At 31.3% G+C, this 20211-nt stretch overlaps 2 protein-coding genes across 2 annotated transcripts; one reads left to right on the top strand and one right to left on the bottom strand.

Moving 5' to 3' along the window:
- The first annotated feature begins 1018 nt into the window (after nucleotides 1–1018).
- LOC129315869 (ubiquitin carboxyl-terminal hydrolase 24) lies at nucleotides 1019–7322 on the top strand. Its single transcript, XM_054959998.1, has 7 exons — nucleotides 1019–1453; nucleotides 1972–2721; nucleotides 3020–3204; nucleotides 3801–4045; nucleotides 4704–4849; nucleotides 5774–5950; nucleotides 6731–7322. The coding sequence occupies exons 1-7, from the start codon at nucleotides 1439–1441 to the stop codon at nucleotides 6917–6919; spliced, it is 1707 nt and encodes a 568-aa protein (XP_054815973.1). The 5' UTR covers nucleotides 1019–1438; the 3' UTR covers nucleotides 6920–7322.
- Nucleotides 7323–11555: 4233 nt separating this feature from the next.
- Nucleotides 11556–13276, bottom strand: LOC129316263 (protein JINGUBANG-like). The gene has a single exon (XM_054960591.1). The coding sequence runs from the start codon at nucleotides 13170–13172 to the stop codon at nucleotides 12276–12278; it is 897 nt and encodes a 298-aa protein (XP_054816566.1). The 5' UTR covers nucleotides 13173–13276; the 3' UTR covers nucleotides 11556–12275.
- Nucleotides 13277–20211: the final 6935 nt, after the last annotated feature.

Here is a 20211-nt window from a genome sequence, read left to right as displayed (position 1 = left end):
TGACCTCCTACTTTAAAACATTTTAAACTAACTCCTCTAAATTTTAATTTTATTTTCAAAGCTTTTTATTATTGATTAACTTTGTTATGTTATTAATAGAATTTGTCATGTCATATTAATGGAATATATGTGGTACATGACATGGCAAAACATTTTATTAATTTTTTTAACACAATTTAAGGAAGGGAAAACTGTGATCTTTACTTTTAACATGCATGGCTATGCTCTTATTGTTTTTTAGTTGAGTGACATTGTTTTAATTATTCAATGTTAACATAATTTAATTAAAACATTATAATTTTATTATTCTTTATCAATTAAAATAGTTTTTTATATTAAAAAAATGAAAAAAATATCTAAAAGTTATTATTAATAAGAATTATATAAATAAAAATTTATCACTCAGTACAAAAAAACTATGCATCATTGATAATAAAACTAACATAAATAAAACTGATATAAAAGTAAATATTTAAAACTAAGACAAAAGTAAATATTTTAAAAAAATAATATTAGTTGTATATATTTATTATTTACTTATATAAAATACCATGTGAGCTTCTATATGATTTTTCATAATTCCAATAATTAATAGCAATGGGTTTAAAAAAATTAAAAATTAGAGAAATTAATTTTAAACATTTAAAAATGATAGAAGTTATAGGTAACTATATAAAAGTTTAGGACAGCATTTTAGCCATAAAATAAAATATTAATCAATCCTTTTAAACATTATAATCTATATTTATTTTTAATTTTTAATTGATGATTTTGTAATTTTAAAATCTAGTGTCCCATTATTTTCATTAGTTTAAAATTTTATAATCTAATAAAAAATTATATTATTTTTATTTTCTCTATTAGATAATCTATCTGTTTTATATTAATTTAGGTTTTATCATCCAATCTATCCAATCCAAATCTATCTGTAGTTTCCTGTCTCTAATTCGTGTTTTAAATTCTATATATGTATGTGCTTATTATATGCATGATACATGTATATGTTTCATTGGATATCACCCAGACAATGAAAGAGGAGGCACTAGACAGTAGCCAAACTGCTGGCCAATTGCGAGTCAGTGAGCCACTGTTGATCTTCCTCCACCTTTAAGAATAAACATCATTCGCTTAACCCTAACCGGAACCGACTCATCTATAGTAATCTCTTCCTTCATTCTCTTTCTTGTCAATGCTCCGTCTAGCTGCCAAGGTCCAAAAGGAGAGGGTTCCTCTGTTAAATGCTCTCTCTCTTCAACCTCTGCCCAGTTTTTTTCCCTTTAATGTCTTCAATTGCCGTCTCTCTCCCCTCTGTTACGTTAGGGTCCCAAATACTCCTGCTTTTTGATTTTGTTTCCTTTTTAAAGCAAAACCCTTGTAGCGGAAAATTAAGATTCGATTTGTGGTTTCCGGGTTTGCAAAATTCGGTCTCGTTAGCAGCATGAGTGATCCAAAGGTGGGATTTTTTTGTCTTCTTTTTCTTTTTTTTTTAAATAATTTTGTGTTGTTGGGCTGATTTTGGTGAGCTAGTAGAGAGATGAGAATTGAGTATGTGGTTTGATTGTGGATATAACATTGCCATTACATCGTTAACGTGAATATTTGAAACTGGTTTCCGAAGTTAAGATTGTCTCCGATTTAGCTGTTTGGTTGTTTTATCCCCTGATAGAGGTTTAAAACTGGGCATATTTGGCCTGATTGTAGTTTCCATTTTGATCATGTAACGTTCCTTCCGTTAATTTTTACTGCATATCCAATTTTCTTGTAGGGCCACTGAGCTAACATAGCTTACAGAAATACCAACTATGTAGTCAAGTTTCCTTTTCATCTATTTCTGTTTTGATCATTAACTGGAATTTCAATTGTCGTGTCAACTTGTTATGTCATATATGTTCAAAGTGTAATTTAATTTTTTTCCCTTCGAAATTACTATTGTTTACATTTCCCCCCCGTTTTTGGGCTTTTCCTCTTCAGAAGTTGCTGTTATTTGGATCATTCTCTGAAGATGAAACCAGATCATTGCTGCTAAAACAGACTTCTGGTGGGAATAAAAAGCCTGTACAGAAGAATCAGCTGCAATTTGGTTCTCTGAATTTTTCAACTGATGGATCTTCAGTTGGTATTACTGGTGAATCAAGCAAGTCGCCAAAATCCACAGAAATATCAGATAGTGTTCTTACCTCTGATTCTCATAAGTGTGATGAAGCGAACAAAGTCAATACAGTCCGTGATAATTTACCTGGAGAATCACCAAAAGTATCAGAGAGTATTCCTCCCTCTGATTCTCACAAATGTAATGGACTGAATAATGTTAATATAGTCAATAATAATTTACCTGGAGTATCAGGAACTGTAAAAGAGAATGGAAGCAATGCCAATCTCGTCATTGGTCCCTCATATATAGTTGATGTAAATGAAGTTAAAAAGGAAAGTGTCTCTTACACGATGCCCTCTGATATAGATGGCCCCTTGAATCAGTTTGCAAGTTTGAAACTGAATGATTCTGAGATTGGAAGCCTGAAGCATGTAGATGAAAATGGGAGTCTTGATCAAGACTCTGAGAACGCATCAAATGGGCATGTCACCCTCTCTAAAGAGCTCCTTCCTCGAGGCCTTATTAACTCTGGAAACTTGTGCTTCCTAAACGCAACTGTGCAAGCTCTCTTGTCATGCTCTCATTTTGTTCAGCTTTTGCAGGAATTAAGAACCCGCAAGTTTCCTAAGGTTGGCATCACTTCAACTCAAAAGCTCAAGTTGTAAAGCGTACAAGCATGGATAATTTTATTCTAACATGATCATATGCTGCTGCTTGAACATTTTAGCTTGACTTTTGTTCTGTATGGAACTTGCAAAAGAAAGATTTGAAATCTGGATTGGAAAAAAGATTGGTGTTAATTTTTGGACTTATTTCTTGATTGTTTGACTTATCTACTTTGAAGAAAAATACAAATAGAATCTTTTAATTGATATTTTATGGCATCAGGTGCTAACTATGGCCTCGTCTCTCTTTGCTCTTTATTAGGCTGGCTATCCAACATTGACTGCATTTGCTGAGTTTATTGCTCAATTTGACATGCCAAATAGCACAAATGTAAAGAAGAAAGATGATGCCCTTGAGTTAGGAAGGCCATTTTGCCCTGCCATGTTTGAAGGGGTTCTGAAGAATTTTACTCCAGATGTGCCAAATAGCATATCAGGAAGACCAAGGTTTGTCAGAGTTGGTTTTTGTGTTTTTCCTTCTAGAATCATTTCTCTTGTTCTTCAGCGCTTCTTTGCTATGTCTACTACTCTACTATTTATGGTATGTTACGGAAGATACTAATAATTAGGATTGTATCTTTTCTGGTCATGTCATAAGCAACTAGCACCTTAAAAGCGTTGACAGCATTACAACAATAAATGACTATGAAATAGATATTCCCTCTAATCTTTGAATTGGGAATCGGAAGACGTGGTCTCAAACAAAGAGTTGTTTTTCTATATAACATGCATGGGAAAATATAATCTTTAAAAAGCTTTATTTTTGCCCCCCCACTTTAAATTCTTTGACCAGAGTAGTACATATGTAGAAATACAATCTTAATAGCCTTCTTTTCAACCCCTCTCTGTCTCCTTATTTGTTATTTTCTTTGTAGTTTTGTATTGCTTACTATAAATATATTATGTTTCTATGTCTTCCCAATGTTTTATACTCAATTTAGGTAGTTCTGTGGTAACTTAGAAGTGTGGAAATCACATGGCTGAGCATGAGATAATTGGTTTTTGTATGCTAAAGCTGCACTACAATCTTTGGTTTTGTTCAGGCAGGAAGATGCTCAGGAATTTCTGAGCTTTGTAATGGATCAAATGCACGATGAATTACTGAAGCTTGAAGGACAGTCAAGTGTTAATGGGGGCAACTCGTCCCTAGTTTGTTCTGTGGAAGATGATGAGTGGGAGACAGTAGGACCAAAGAACAAATCTGCTGTCACAAGGACCCAAAGTTTCCTTCCTTCTGAATTAAGTGAAATTTTTGGAGGACAATTAAGAAGTTTGGTGAGAGCTAGAGGTATGAAATATCTTGGAAAAGTGAGTGCGTGCGTGTGTGTTAAAATATTAAATAATTAATGAAGACTTTGTATTGGTAACTTTATTGGTTTTTGAGATAGCTGGAAGTCTGACTGTTAAATTCTTAGTATTATTGATATGAACCATTAGGGGTTATTAGTACAGAAGAAGAAACTAGATATCTTAAATGGTTGAGATGTTTTCTAGAGTTTAGTTCAAAGGAGTATTAAAGTCTGGTCTGTGTGTTGCATCATATTGTATAGTTCCTATAGTTCTGTAACTCTTCTTTGCACTCTTTCGAATGACCTTTTACAATACCCGTTCTCACTTAGAGATAGGTTTGCAAAGTTTTAATCCAGGTACTGCAATGCTGTTGATGTTAAAACTTCACAATGAAAATAGGATTCCTTTACCATGGATTCCTTTTCCATTGGCACGGAAAAGAATATCTAATGCTCTCTTGTTATTATTACTTGATATTAGCTGTTTTCCATTATTTTTAATTTAAGGATATAAAGGATATTTTTCATCTATGATATCACCTTTCCAATTTTATTTTCCTTTTTATTCCATTTCATTTTGTGTATCAAACGGCCCCTAAGAGAAAAGTGTCGTCTCTTCTTATATTTGGGTCATTTTTTTGTGTATTTATTGTTCAGGAAATCGTGCTTCTGCCACCATTCAACCATATCTCTTGCTCCACCTTGACATTTACCCTGATGCTGTTAATACCATTGAGGATGCACTTCACTTGTTTTCTGCACCTGAGACTCTTGAAGGTTTTCGAGCATCAGTTACTGGAAAGGTATGGAAGCTTTTTTATGATCAATGTAGCAGTTAACACTCTACCCTTCTGTTTGAGTTGCATTGATAATTTTGATTCCACTTTATTTTACTTACTGATATTGTTAGTAATGGCCTTCCCTTTTCTATGATCATTTTGGTTTAATGAAGCTTTCAAGGCATCTGATTTCCTAGATATGGCATTAGTTTAAAATCAAAACCATTTGATTTTGATCTCTGTTCTCTGTTTTCTATTTGGTCTGTGAGGTTGGGTATTTGCCCCATATCAAAATGTTTAATGTCTTTTGAGTCTTTATTTCAAAGAAAAATGAATAGGGTTCATTACCAAAAGATCTTAAGAAGTATAACGATTATTCTCTTTCCATGCCAATTTAATTTCTGGGTTAATCAGTTAGGTTTGGCGATGTTTTCAGGACATCTACTTTCCGAGAAATGGTATCATTTTTGGATCAAATGTTCAATACCATATAATTTTGATCTCGCTGTTTTTTTACTCTCTGTTAAGGTAGGAGCTGGTCCAATGTCAATGTATATCATTGTGTCTTAATTTGTTTTAGAGATAGATGAATAGGGTTTTGAGAGACATCTTGAACTATTGATTATTCTTTTTCTATGTTGATTTACATTCAGCTCCCCATGATCTGGATTTTGTTTTTTCCATAGTTTTGCAGGAGGGTCGTTTGGTACCTCTGAATTTGCATTTATATCCAATCTCTTCCTTTGGATCAACAAATTAGTGTGCATCTTTTTGTGGCCTTACACTTGGCCATTATTATAGCCAATAATACTTGGACATTTTGGAATTTATTGACCCTCCTATATTGAGACTGGGTTTGTATAATAATGGCATGATCTTTATGTTGGGTTGGATTCTATGCTTCCTACTTCTGTTGATAATATTTTGATAATTACAAATATCTTTCAGGCTGGCGTTGTGGCTGCAAGAAAATCTGTACAGATACAGACACTTTCCAAGATAATGATATTGCACCTAATGCGTTTTAGTTATGGAAGCCAAGGGAGCACTAAGTTGCATAAGCCTGTGCATTTTCCTTTCCAGTTGATGTTGGGTCGTGATCTGCTTGTATCGCCAACTACCGAGGTAATGTGGTGTTTCTCTGAATCCCTTTCCTTTGCTTTGCGCACAATTGATCTAGTCAATTCTGAGATTTTTGTTGGTAAATGGATAGAAACACAAAAATATGAATTGATATCTGATTTCTTGTGCATTTATGTCGAGTAATTTTCTTTGGGAGATTGCTATTTTGTTCTTCGCTTCCCCTTGCACACACTAGCTTTTCCCAATTGCAAACAAAATATGAATGGGTTACTGATGTAGACTTGATAGTATGGGATGCCAAGTCTCACATTGAGTAGTGTGGGATGCTCAATGGGTTATTTTAGGGGTTTAGTTCTCCATCTTGCTTAGATAACCATGAATTGGTATTAGAGCCAGATTGTTGGTAGTTCCAAAGAGGACCTATGAAGGGTTTTGATTGGCAAGAGGCCAAGTTAAGTGCTATGGAGTTAACTGTCAAGGCATTGGCTTTCCATGGGAGCCAATTGATGGAAATTTGGTAGCATGGGATGCCAAGTTCTATATTGAGTAGTATGAGATGCTCAACAGGGTATTTAAATGGGTTGGTTCTCTCACTAGCTTTTAGGGTAGACCCATCAGTTATTAATTTTCTAGTCAGTTCATCTTAAATGATTTTTTTATTGAATTACTTCATAGTGCATTATTCATCTAAAGAGGTTTTTGACATAACTATTATTGACATTGGGTTTCAGAAAGGAGACCGCTGTCCATGACAGTCTTGTTTTGCTAGGTAAGTATTTATGTAAAGGGAAAATTTGCTGATCAACTTTTATGCGTCTGCAGGGCCGAAGATATGAGCTTGTTGCTACAATAACTCACCATGGAAGGGAGCCTTCGAAGGGCCACTACACGGCTGATGCTCGATACTCCAATGGTCAGTGGCTGCGATTTGATGACGCGTCAGTCTTTGCCATTGGAGAAAACAAGGTGTTGCATGATCAAGCATATGTCCTCTTTTACAAACAAGTGTGAAGCCATAATTCCTGCACTGACTTCTCCCTTGGGAATTGTGGTTGCTATCTCTGATTACTGTTCGTGGTTCATTCAACATTTGTATGAACTGGTCAACCTCCATGTCCATGGATCAGGAGTCCGGACTCTCATTCTTGTCATCATATTGCTTGGGTTCCATGAATGGTTTTCCCACTCTTTGGCGTGACTTGTTATCTTAAGATTGAAATAGTCGTTTAACTTATATTCAAGGGGGAAAGTTCTGGTGTTCTTTAGGTATGGCCAAGGGATGTATCCCAATACTGTTGTAATAGATTCTTAAGGAATGCTCTGCTTATATTATACTGACTTTGTTTGAGGTGATTGGTGGAATTTTAGCTTATAGTTTTGTAATTCAAGTTTCTGCCCTTTTTTGACCTGTTCATTATGATGCCAACATTGGCGTTTATGCAGTTTTTATGTAGTTTATATGAGTTGAGTTTTCAGGATTTACTAGAGTCAAAGAATGTATCTAGGCTTAAAGCGTGATTTTTACATTAACAAGAAGATTTGAATCTATCACCTTGTGAGATTTGAATTAATTAATTGATTGATTGTCCTAAAATTAGCCTATCTTTTTACAAGCACCCTTATTCAATGCAGAATTTTGATGATCTCTCTCCATCCCACTTCAGTAGAACTATTTGACAATTTTCATGACAAGGACATTATTAGAAAAATATATTAATTGTTCTGTAGATCTTGTAAAATAACTTTAAAATAGGAACGCCAAAAACTCATAAAAGTTGATTTGTTATATAAAAAAGGTGATTTATAAATAAGAATGAAAATAGTATTAAAGAGAGCAATTTTTCATAAGTTAAATGATTAATTTACACTAATGTTGAGAAGTTTTAGCAAAAATATGCATTTGGTCATTTAACTTTACAAAGTTTTAGTTTAGTTTGTTTATTTTATATTGTAATTTTTTACCCTTCTAACTCTAATTTTATTAGTCTAATATTTTTTATGTTGCTCATTGTATATGTTAATATTCGAAAATGATCTCTTAACAATTAAAAGTTCAATATCAACATTTTTTTGCTAATAAAACTAACATAATTAGAGTTATAGAATTAAAAAATATTTATAAAATTAAATGATCAAAAGAAAATCTTGTATAAAATTAAAGAATAGAAGATGCACTATACCACAAGCTTATTGTTTCAATGGTGCTCCAGTTTTTTATTGGTGAACTAGAAAGAGTTGAAAAGAGTTTTCATTCTATTTAGTTGTTACCTTTTTGAGCAAGAATTAAATCTAGGGTTGTAAAAGTTCAACGATGGTTCTTCATAGACCCTTGTTTTTTATTGAACAAGTCCAGCTTGTATTTTGCTTAAACAAATCAACACGATGAATCAATGTCTTACCCAACTTATGCTCTCTGAATAAACAAATGGAACCATTGATTAAAAGTTTTTCTAATTTTTCAAGAACATATCAATATACTAAAATTATATATACACTTTGCTTTTTGAGTGGCCTCTGTTTCTGACTGACTTTTCCACTTCATTCAAAGTTTGAAGCCTGATAGAATATTCTTAATGCACATATTTTTGTAATTAAGCACAGAATTCATACTCTAATCCCACAAGTGCAGCCCTTCAAGGATGAAGAACTCAACCAAAGTATTTAAAATTGTTACTTTTGAAACAAATAATTAAAAAAAAAGAGTGGAGCTTTCAAGTTTGGCACCCCCATTAGGTGAAGCCTTTGTAATTGGTTGCTTTGAATCCTTACTTCAATCCTCTTTGCATGCACACAACTAAGGTGGTCAAAATGAGGGGCATACATTATTTTAGCAAACTAAGGTGGATTGCTTAAGTTATACAGAGTCCAAGAAATACGTTATATAAAATGTAATGTTTTTAAAACTTGGATTGACTTGGACGGTTGGATTAGCCAATTTGTCACCTCAATACAAAAGTGGCTCAGTTTAACTCATTAACCACACTATAATCTATTTTCTAAGAGGGGTTTGAAGTTGGTTCATTAAATTATGAGAACCTAGTTTTTTTTTTTTTTTTTACTAAACTGACTTCATCGATAAATGCTTAACATTAATATGAGACAGAAGGATATAAAAAGATGGTTGATTGAGAAGACATACTGTAGAAAAGATAACTCAATTGATCACAAGATACATAACCAAATCTGATTCTCTCATTTTTTTAAGGTTTCACTACCGATGGGCTTATTACTTTCATTTCTTACTGATGAAAAAAAAATAGAGATAAGTTTGTTATTCTTAATCTTTTGTTTCTATTTCAAATTTCAGCTCACCCCTCTTCTAATTCCTTTAAAAAAAACTTACCCTATCCAAACAAAAGATTTTAAATACATAGATTTAAATGTGATATTTTAAATTTTAAATTTTAATTTTAATCTATCAATTTAAATGCTACCTCAATCTAACTTGAGTTCAATCTTTTTCTCAATTTCCCCTTCAAGTCTCACTATCACATTTATGAAAAGAACATGAGAGAAAAAGGAAAAAGAAAAAAAAAGTTGATGATTCAGATGATACATAGATAGCCTTCATTATTTACTTGAATTCAACATTCATTCTATTTTGTTGTTTGTGGTCCAATACAACGTTAGGAACGCCAAAGGAATACTAATAACGGTGGCTTTATACATAATTTTAGGGAACAGTTCTCCTTGTTTCAAGTCTTGGGTCCTGTATATATATATATATAAACTTTCAGTTCCTTTATACCAAATGGTCGGTGGAGCGACATAAAGAGAAGTCTATATATATATACTTTTTTTTTTTTGGTGTCCCCACTTTTTATTTGAATAACTATGAATTACTTTAGCATATAATAAGAAGCATATGGTTTCATTTTTCATTTTCTTAGTAGCACTAACAACCAAGATTCTATACAGATCCTGGAGAGTCAATTATTATATGTATTTTATTAATTATAGAAACTAACTTATGTTAACGTAGATAGTATAAACTCTTGCCATTTAAATAAGTAACTTTAATTTTTACATATTTATTAACTTAGTTAAGAATAGTCTATTTCTTAGCTTCAATACCATGCAGGAGATGAGACTTGATTATCCACACAAGTTATATTAATTTCTTATGCCTTTTTGTTCATAAACAATCAAAGTCTGATGATGTTTTGTTCATAAACAATCAAAGTAAATAGCATGAATCTCTGTCACAAATGACGTTGTCTTCTTTTTGTTCATAAACTCTTGCCTTATTTTTATTAACTATTATTAGAGCGTTAATTAGGGTCGAGCCCTGGGCTAGCCCTTTTAAGCCCGAAAAAATTGAGGGCCGGGCTTCTATTTAACTTTTAAAAAAGTAAATCGGGCTTAAAAGGGCCTTTAAGCCCAAAAATAAAAGAGCCCTGGCCGTCCTTTTAGACCTTTATTATTTTTTTTTTAAATTATAATAAAAAAATAAAAAATTAAATACATAACTCAAAGAAATGAATATATTAAATGTATTTATCCATCCCTCATTTATTTATTAAGATTTAGCTGATAATATTAACTAAGTTTAATTTTTATTGGTATTCATTTGATGTTGCTATTTGATATTAGACCTAAATGTTTTGTTTTTCTTTATTGTTGTGGTGTAATGATTTAAATTTATTTTCTCAAACTTAATTTTATGAATAATAATTTTTTTATAATTATAAATATATTTTTTTATAATTTTTAATTGAACAAACAATTTTAAAAAAATAGGGTCGGGTCCTGAGGGCCGGCCCTTTAGCCCTGAGGGCTAGGACCGGGCCTTATAAAATGAAAATTCTGACACACAATCGAGCTTATTAGGGCTAACCTGTTTAGACCCTGGCGTTTTAAGGGTCCTAATTGACAGCTTTAGCCATTACTATCTTCAAAATAAAATTCATCTCCACCAACAACTGTAGCAGGCAGCACATATACGCATACCAGTTAAGACTTTATGCAATTAACAAAAAGGACAGATTCTTTAGCTTAAAATACAGCAGAATAGTTTGTTGGGAGAAGAATCTCAGTGTCTTCGTAACAATGTCTTATTTATATTTATTTTAAATATAAAGCCATCGTAAAAATACTGTACAAAAGGATAAAAGTCAGTCATGTTAGAAAATAAAATGCTTCTACAATCTATGAAAGTGTCATCCAATAAGTAGTATCAAAATATTTGCTAGAGAGGCCTTATGAGCTAGAAACTCAATATAGTGATTTGCTTCTCTGTAAACGTATTTCAAATTAACCTCTCAGTTCTTCATGATGAAATTTTTGATGCTTTTGATGATTTTTGAGAGTGAATGATCTGGACCAAATTGCCATTAATAAGGGATATGCTTTTCATAAAATTAGTACAAACATTAATTTTTTAAATCTTAGCATTCCAACAAATATTTTATTATTTATTTATTTTTAAATGTTTTGTGGTTGGTGAAGAGCCTTCAATAATGATACCTAGGAAACAGATGCCAAGTGTCACTTTGATAATTGTAAACGCCATGTTCTGCTACTAACTACAAATGAATGTACCATAATCAATCATGCAACCACATGAGAAACATTTTTTTTTTTTTAATTTCCAGCTTTGAATCCATAATTACATCAATCACAATTAAAAAAAACAGAATAAACGTGTTAAAAAATTGAATCCATAATTATATCTTATGTCCCTCCACTTTCTACCCTTAAATTTAATCCTATGAAAAATATCATACATTGAATGACACACAAGAAGAAGAAACAGAAAAGTATCAATGCAATTACAGACAGAAAAAAAGGGGGAAAAATTTCAAACTTTAACCCTCTATCTTGTATGTTACTCCAATCAGCAGATACAGAAAAAAAATAGGAATCTGCTGCTTCATGACAGAACCTTGCAAGCTTTACCAGGAACAGATCACTGTTGAGAATCAAACCAATAACAACTCTTTAGTCCACAAAAGGTTTGATTCTATCAACTGAAACACAACCTTATCCAACAATGGATTTGTTGTTGAGAGTAGAGCTTGGTGGGATTATTGTGTTGAGTTGTTTTGTGTTTCTTCTTCACTGTACTTAGGAACCCACCAAACCCTCAACTCTTATCAAGACTTCCACTGTAGAGCAAAAACCCACCTCCAATTCTATCAAAACTTGCCTGCAAACACTTCACTGTCCTTCATGACCACTTATGATCTCAAATTTACAAAGCTTCCCAAATGACGCTCTCTTCCAAACGACAATTACTCTTATCTGCTGATCCCACTGAATAGAAACTCTCCCATCAAACACATACACAACACAGCCATTTCATGTGCTTTGTTTCAGAAACCAAAATCCCATTATTGTTATTATTATTTATTATTTTCCCATCCCATTATATACCCATCTGATCCTCCTCCATAAACCCACTTTCCATCATCAGAAACAAGCACAGAATTGAATGAACATCCTTGTGACCTTCTAGAATCCCCTTCAAAGAATGTGTTTTCTTCTCCTTCCCTTGTGTCCAAGCTTTGATCTTTCCATCTGCTGAAGCAGAATACACAACCCCATTTGAAGAAACCAGGCCATTGATGGCATCGTCGTGAGCTTTAATGGATTCTAAGCACTTCAAATCTGAGAGCCTCCAAACTTTCAGGGTCTTGTCCCACGAGCCAGAGTAGATTAAGCCGTCACAAACTGTCAAGCATGAGATGCTATCAGCATGTTCGATCCAGAGTTTCTTGTGGTGCCTTCGAGTTTGGACGTAGTTGCTCTGCTTCATGAATTTCCCCAAATAGTCTTTCGTTGTGGGCAATGAATCCACCAGCCTGAACACATTCTCGGAGCTCCTAGAAACCTTCCAGACTCTGATTCTGCTATCCTGATGAGCTGTGAAAACCTTGTCCCCGACAGACACAAGGGCTTTGACGGATCCGTCTCCCTGTCCGAACTTCGTGAAAACTCTCAAATCAGGCTGTTGCCATACGATGATGTCCTTGCCTTGAGAAGCACTGAGTATGAACTCGCCACACAAGGCCAAGCAAGAAACAGAGCCGATGTGACCGGACAGAACAGCCAAGGATCGATGCAAGGAAAACCCAGAAACAGGTATGGAAGAAAATCGAAACTTTTTAACGTCAACAGCATCGAATCGATCCGACGAAAGAAGGCTACCGCTGCTGACATCATCGGCGTCACTAATGCTGCCACTAGAACTGCTTGAAGAAGCTGAAAGAGTAAGAGAGAGTAATGGGGTAGAAAGACTGGATTTTGAAACAGAGGAAACCATTATTGAAGAAGATTGAAAAGCGAAGATGAGAAGGGAAGAAGGAATTTAAAGCAGAGAGGAGCGGAGCGGAGGGGCGAAGAGAGAGAAGGATTTGCTTGGTAATGAAGAAAAATACAATGGTGCGTATGTGTTGAGTTGAATTGGATTATTATATTATTATTATTATTATTATTATTATGAAGGAGAGGGTACAACGGCTACCTTGACAAAAGGGATTTGTCTCTGACATGAGTGATTGATTACCAATGTAAAGTAGAAAGGAAACAAGGATTATTAACCAATCACTTTTTGTATCGTTGGATGTCTTAGCTGTAGCCATTTCATATTCGCTTCTTAATGTTCCACCAATTATAGTTGGCCACGTGTTCAGAGACCCAATATCAACACCGTTCTATAATCCAAGGACTGTACGATATACCATAGTGGGAGGAGACCTAATTAGCTTCTTCTGCTTCTATCTTTAGTACAAAACGAGACAAATTAATTAGATATAAAGGGAAAATAATAATAGAATTAAGAAAGTGAACATTGTATACTTAAAAGTATTCGCTTTCAATTAAATTAAAACACATAAATATTTTATATATTTATTTTATAATAAATTCTTATTATTAATATTATAAAAGGCTAAGTATTACAATCTTTTTCAGTAAGTGATAAACCTCTCAGAAAGTTATTTTGAAAGAGTCTACATATTAATTTGATTTTGATTTGGAATTAAAAGATTTTGAACTTTCAATAAAACCAAGGGTACTTCAATTCAATTATTTGACATTGGTATTTTTAAATTTGATACTAATGTTAAAAAAATTTGACAATAATATTCCAAAGTTGTGTTATTGTCAAATTCAAAAATATTAATGTTAAATTTTAGAATATCGATGTAAAATTAATTAATATCCTTTGGTTCTTTACTTAAATTTTAATAAATACTTTGACTTCTAAATAAAATTAAATTTATCATTTGGTCTCCAATTGTCATTCCCCTTGTAGTCTTGTACTAACTAGAGTCTGATAATATTTTCAGTAATATAAAAAAATTATGAGCATGAGATTTAGTAATTTCCATGATTAATAATAAAGTCTAAGTCGAAGGATTCTGTTCACCTTTAGCGTTTTATTCTTCTGGGGATATACTTTTTCTATGTCTTAAAAGGCAAATTAAAGTGTTTCAAATGCACTTGAACATATCAACAAAATAAAAATGCGAATTTTATATCGACAAGCCAAGTCATATATATAAGTTTATCTCCTAAGATTATAACTGGATTAATTTGTATATATATTTCAGCATGACTGACCTTACCGAATTAGTTGAAAATTATAAAAGTTACTTACAAATTCAATATTCGTCAAACAATATTAAGAGTCATAATATTTTAAAAAAAATAACCATCACTAACCTTAACCCTAATTAATATAAAAATTTTGTTAGTAGACTCTATGGATTAATGGCCGAAAAATGTATAGCTCCTATTGTTGACAAGTTATTTTGTGTGCTTCAACAAAGAATTTTAAATATGACCCTCAAATTAATGGTTGGTCTGCTTAAGCATTCATTAATTAATTTGCCATATAATGTACAGCTCATATGATTTGACAAGGATATATTATTTTTCTTTTTTAACCAACCAAGGATATATTATTTATGTGGTTAAATGCCTTTTTCCAGGGTTTTAAGCCACTCAAGCCGTGTTAGTGGAAAAATTAATGTCTTTTGATCAAGTTTCAAATCTTATTTGTAATGGTCGACTCAATTTGAATTAATTAATTAGTATTCAATTATTAGTTCTATACTGTCATCGAATTATTTTTTAATCTTTGTAGTTTTTTTTAATATTTTCAACTTTTATAGTTTTAATAAAGTTAGGTGACATTTGTTTCTCAAATCCCCATAATTTTAATGTTTTTGGTCTTTATAGGGGTTAAAAACGTTAGATAAAAATTACAAAGGCTAAAAGTAAAATTTAATAAAATTATAAGAATCAATGATGATGTTTTTTATTGTTTTTGAAAGTTTTACACTTTATAAATTGACCTAACTTGATTTGAATTAATCAAGATTAAGATTAGCTCTTGAAAATGGATTATATTATATTGTACATGGTTTGGTGAAGAGAAGAAGATTATACTCTGAATAGATCACATAATCAATCACATCAACACAACAAACTTGACTAATGTTTTCTTGTGAAGAAAATAAAGTTAATATCGTGAACAAAGTTGTATAGTATTTTAATGTTTCATAAACAGGACCACAGTCCCTTGTGTCGACACTTTGACACCTTCATGTTTTGGCAAACATTAATTAATATAAAGTATAGGCCCAAAATGGTCGGCCACAACGGATTCTATTCTTTGCTTGTAATGTATATATAACATGGAATACTACTATACACATACGTGTGTGTGTAACGACTGTGTGTAGTGTTTCCCAAGAAATGGGACGGGAAAAGTTAGAGGTAAAGAATTATCACCACATTAATATATTATTGTCATGCATGCCCAAAGTTAAAGAGATTAAGAAAATTAATTATTTAATTATTTAATTTTTAATTTATTTGTAACTTAATTTATCAATCATAACCTGTTGTAACTTTTGATTCATTTATAATTCAGTCTTTATTTTTCAAATTCTTTTAAAAGATTATCTTTATCAAATAAGTGAAATAAAAAAATGCTCACATCTTGTATTAAAATATCCTTTTTTTACTCTTTGATTTGGAATTTAGGCTAACATAAAAAAGAGAACTAACAAAAATTGAAAGATTAAGTCATATGTGAGTCAAAAGTTAAAAAAATGAGTTGCGACAAGTTATAGTTGATGGATTGAATTATAAATAAATTAAAAATTGAAGGAGTAAAAAATTAATTTTTTTAAAGGAGAAATCAAGAGAAATTTGTTGCTAAAAGAACTCTACGATGGAGTTGTTTTAGTGGAATGAGTTAGTTTATTATAAAGAAATTTTAGGTAGATTAAGTATGCCATGTCATTTATAGTTTATCCAATTAAAATATTTTAAATCTTTTAAATAAAATCTTATGTAATATTATTTTAATTAATTTTATTTTTATAATAGAATCCATATTTAATTTCTTATCTTTTTTGTAACATCCCAATTTAAATTTTAATAGTTAATTTGGGTTAATAAAAATTTTAAAAAAATATTTAGAGGTAAGCAAATTAGTAGGAGATGATTATTAAATCTAACTTAGGATATAATTATAAATTAAAAATAAAAATAAAAAATAAAAAAAAGAAAAAAATAAATATTATTAAATTATTATTATTATACTAAAAAAAAAAGAAAAAGGTATTAAAAAAAAAGAAAACAAAGAAGAAGAAGAAAGTTTGGCTTCCTCTTTCGGCGTCCGTGCAATCATTGTATATAATAATAATATAAAAAAAAAGGGAGAGAGAAAAGAAGAAATAATAAAAAAAGATGTGGGACTCACTAAATTTTTATAAAAACTCACCTATTCCTTCGTTTCTTCATTCATTCCTTCGTGCGCGCTGAGGCAGAGAGAACGCGAGTCACCGGTGCGAAATATCTAATTTTTAAGGTAAGAGTTTTTAATAGGATATTTAGGGTGTGATTTTAAGCTTTTCAAGATTAAGTAAGTGTTCTAAAATTTTTTCTTAGTCATCCTTCTTCCTTGGTTTCTGAGTTTGTAGTGGTAGAAAATTTAAGATTTCAAAGAGGGATGAATTTATGTTGAATAAATATGGTTTTTGAGGTTGTCAGTAGTATAATAAATGTTCTAGAGTATAAATTTGTTGATGATCTTTGAATTTGTGGCTTATGGATCAAATTCTAGACTAGATCTGAAAATATATGTTGATTTATTGAGGTTTAGATGATTATTTAGAATGAGAAATGAATTATTATGGCTATAGGATTATGATTCTAAGCTAGAGACTCAATTTTTAATTTTTGAGTATTTTAGGTGCGAATTTATGAAATAAAAAGAAAATTTTGATAATAGAAATTAGTTTAGAAGTTGATTTTTAGATTATTAATGTTTATTGATAATTAAAAGAGGAGTTAAAAATTTTACTTAATAGTATTAACTCTAGATTTGTATTAAGATTGAGATTAGAAATTATGTTATATTTTTAATTCTATTATTAGAATTATTTTATTAGTTTCAAAAATTGAAACTAATATTTATAAATAATATGTTATTTGTAGATTGTATTACTGGTGAAGATTGTGGTGAGAGAGAAATTTTAAGGAATAATTTATTGAAAAAGCCACAAGGTAACTATGCTTTTAATTTATATTAGTGTTACTTCATGTTAATTGGGTGATTATTGAGAAAATTATGAATTTTTTTAATATTGTATATTGTGCAATATTATTATGAATTTGTTTGATTATTGTGGGAGGTGTTGGGAGACTTGCTATTGTTGTTGTATTTATGTGCCACATGGTACGCCCCTATTGGAGCTCAATAGGTGGCTTGTAAGGGCTCGGGCTAATCTACCTTTGGCCAGGTAATTTAGCACCAAGTGAGGGCTACGGCTCGAGGTTAATGGAGGGATATAAGGATGGTTGTTTGTGTGTATTGTAATATTTCTTATATTTGTTGAAATTATATTATTTTTAATTCTCACTTAGTAAGCACACACTTAACTGTTTGTATACACTATCATAAATTGGCTTTGGTTATTGGGACTTCTGAGTCTCATTATGTGGTTAACAATTTTCAAGAGAAGAGCCACGAGTGGCACGTGGAGGAGTCCCAGAGGCTTAGTGGCATAGATTCACTGTCTCTTTTGGGTATTTGATTTATGATTTATAATGTGTTATATTGCCAATATTAAGGCTTTTTTGTTTATTGTCAATTATATGAATATATAAATGTAATCATGCCTTTCAAACTATTTTTATTTTTGGTACAATTTGGATGACTGTAATTTTAATATTTGGTTTACTTTGGATTGGTTAAAATGGCATGATTATAAGGCCAAATAACTGGCTTGTGTTGAAAATTGAATAAATTGCTTATTTTACTTGTTGGGAGTATAAGGATAGACAAATGTAATTTAGTTTACTTGTTGAGAGTATAAGGATGGACAAATGTGATTTAGCCTAATGGCATGTGGGAGGTAACAATTTATCCGAAATGTTATAGTGTGTGAGTTGAAACCAATTATAAAATATTTTATATTGAAATTATTGATATAAAAATGTGTTGGGTGGCTGTAACCCAACTATGGTTGAGTTAAATTATTTTAAAATTATTTAAAAAAAATTTGGTGTGTTACATTTTTTAATCTCTATTATCATTAATATCAGAATCAATTTATATTTACTGCCATATGGATATCATATTTTTATTGGATAGACTACAAATGACAACATACCCAAGTTACCTAAAAATTTTCCATTCTTATAACATGGTGAACCAAGGTATAATACATTTAACACTTAATTATACATTGATCAAGATTGTCTCCAACAAAATAACATCTATACGCAATCAAAAAAGAACTTTAGATGAATGATTAAAACTAGATTGAATGGTCTAACTGTTGATCAGTTTGAATTTCAGCTTGGTCAACATGCAAAAATCATTTTGGAAGTTGGGCCAGGTTGGATTGTTTTAGACTAATGGTCAGATTGAAAAATTGAAATTAAGTTGGAAACCAGATCTAGTTTTCAAAAACCAGATTGTTCAAGAAATTTTTTTTAAGAAAATGACCAATTATTTTAATTATTTGATATTATATTGTATTATGTGGCTTGTTAAATTATGATAAATTTAAAATATTTGGTTTTATTTTTAGGTTAAGTAATAATTTCATATTTATTTCTTATATTTAAATTATTATATACATATATAATTTTTTAAATTTAATTAATACATTACCGATTTGACCATTGATTCAACTTGATTGAATTATATAAAGTGTGGACTGCTATTTCAGTTTAATGTCTAATCTGATTCTAAAAACATTGTTTTAGACTCATTTAGTCATTTGACCCAACTAGACTCATTACAAATCAGTTATACCTAATATGACTGCCCAAAATTAATTTGTATTATGAAACAAAGTACATAGATTACCGCAATACCTTCATTTGTGGTAGCAAACAAAAGTAAGTCTACTTTATGTAAAAATCTACCTTACAAAATCTATCATAATAATGTAGGAGGGGAAAATCCTCGCGCAATAATTACAAGTAATTGCAATATTGCATTAATTATTTAGATCATGTGGCATAACCATATGAAAGGATACAAAATTTTTGTCCTTTTATTGACAATATGTCAAAATATCTAATGTGTTATCCAGATATTGCGCTGTGCATTTGGTGTGTTTGGCTTGACCAAAATTGGTTTCTCACGTATCTCTCATTTTCACTTTACTATCCCATAATTTATTGAATTTCAAAAAACAAAATATACATATTAAAATAAATTAGGGAGTATTGGGCAGAATTAAATTAATTAAGGGAAAATAGGAATTAATCAACCCATCAATACGTGGCCTGATTCCAATATATAAAAAAAATTCAACAATGTAAGTAACGATAAAATATAGGCCAACCATGTTTAATTACCTTAAAACTAAAGCTTCCCGAACCATCTCCAAATCAAGTACATTTCCACAATGGGAATAACCTTTAGCAATGTACTTGCCCGTTTGGTTGTAATTCTCATAACTTTATTATTCATATTCTACAAGATTGAAGGGCAGCAAAAGAGGTTTGGAAAAAGTTGGTCAATCCAAATAAGTTTAATACTTTCTTTTTTATTTTCGTGCAGGATTGGATTCTTTGGAACACAAAAAATGAGGCTGGTAGCACGTCTACGACAAGATTGCCTTAATAGAAACTCTTTATACAAGCCTGTTGGAACATATAGAAAGCCAGATGCAAGAAAGTCTACTTTGAGGATAACACTTTGGACGGTGATATTGCTTTTACATGCACACAACAAATTATCAATGACATGAAGCTTCAATCCAAAATGAATCTTCTAAGGAATTATGACACCCACACTACAGTCAATTGGATTCCACTAAATT

The sequence above is a fragment of the Prosopis cineraria genome, unplaced genomic scaffold (genome assembly GCF_029017545.1).
Source record: "Prosopis cineraria cultivar Desert tree isolate PC_DT_omini unplaced genomic scaffold, ASM2901754v1 PC7, whole genome shotgun sequence".
NCBI lineage: Eukaryota > Viridiplantae > Streptophyta > Magnoliopsida > Fabales > Fabaceae > Prosopis > Prosopis cineraria.
The sequence above is the reverse complement of the archived record's forward strand: the minus strand, read 5'-3'. Positions and strand labels throughout refer to the sequence as shown.

Excerpts from the sequence above, each read along its gene's own strand:
- LOC129315869 (XM_054959998.1), top strand. Across the intron at positions 4,850-5,773 it reads GAGCATCAGTTACTGGAAAG|GCTGGCGTTGTGGCTGCAAG; the intron begins GTATGGAAGCTT and ends AATATCTTTCAG. Across the intron at positions 5,951-6,730 it reads TTGTATCGCCAACTACCGAG|GGCCGAAGATATGAGCTTGT; the intron begins GTAATGTGGTGT and ends ATGCGTCTGCAG.
- LOC129316263 (XM_054960591.1), bottom strand. The coding sequence starts at position 13,172 with ATGGTTTCCTCTGTTTCAAAATCCAGTCTTTCTACCCCATTACTCTCT.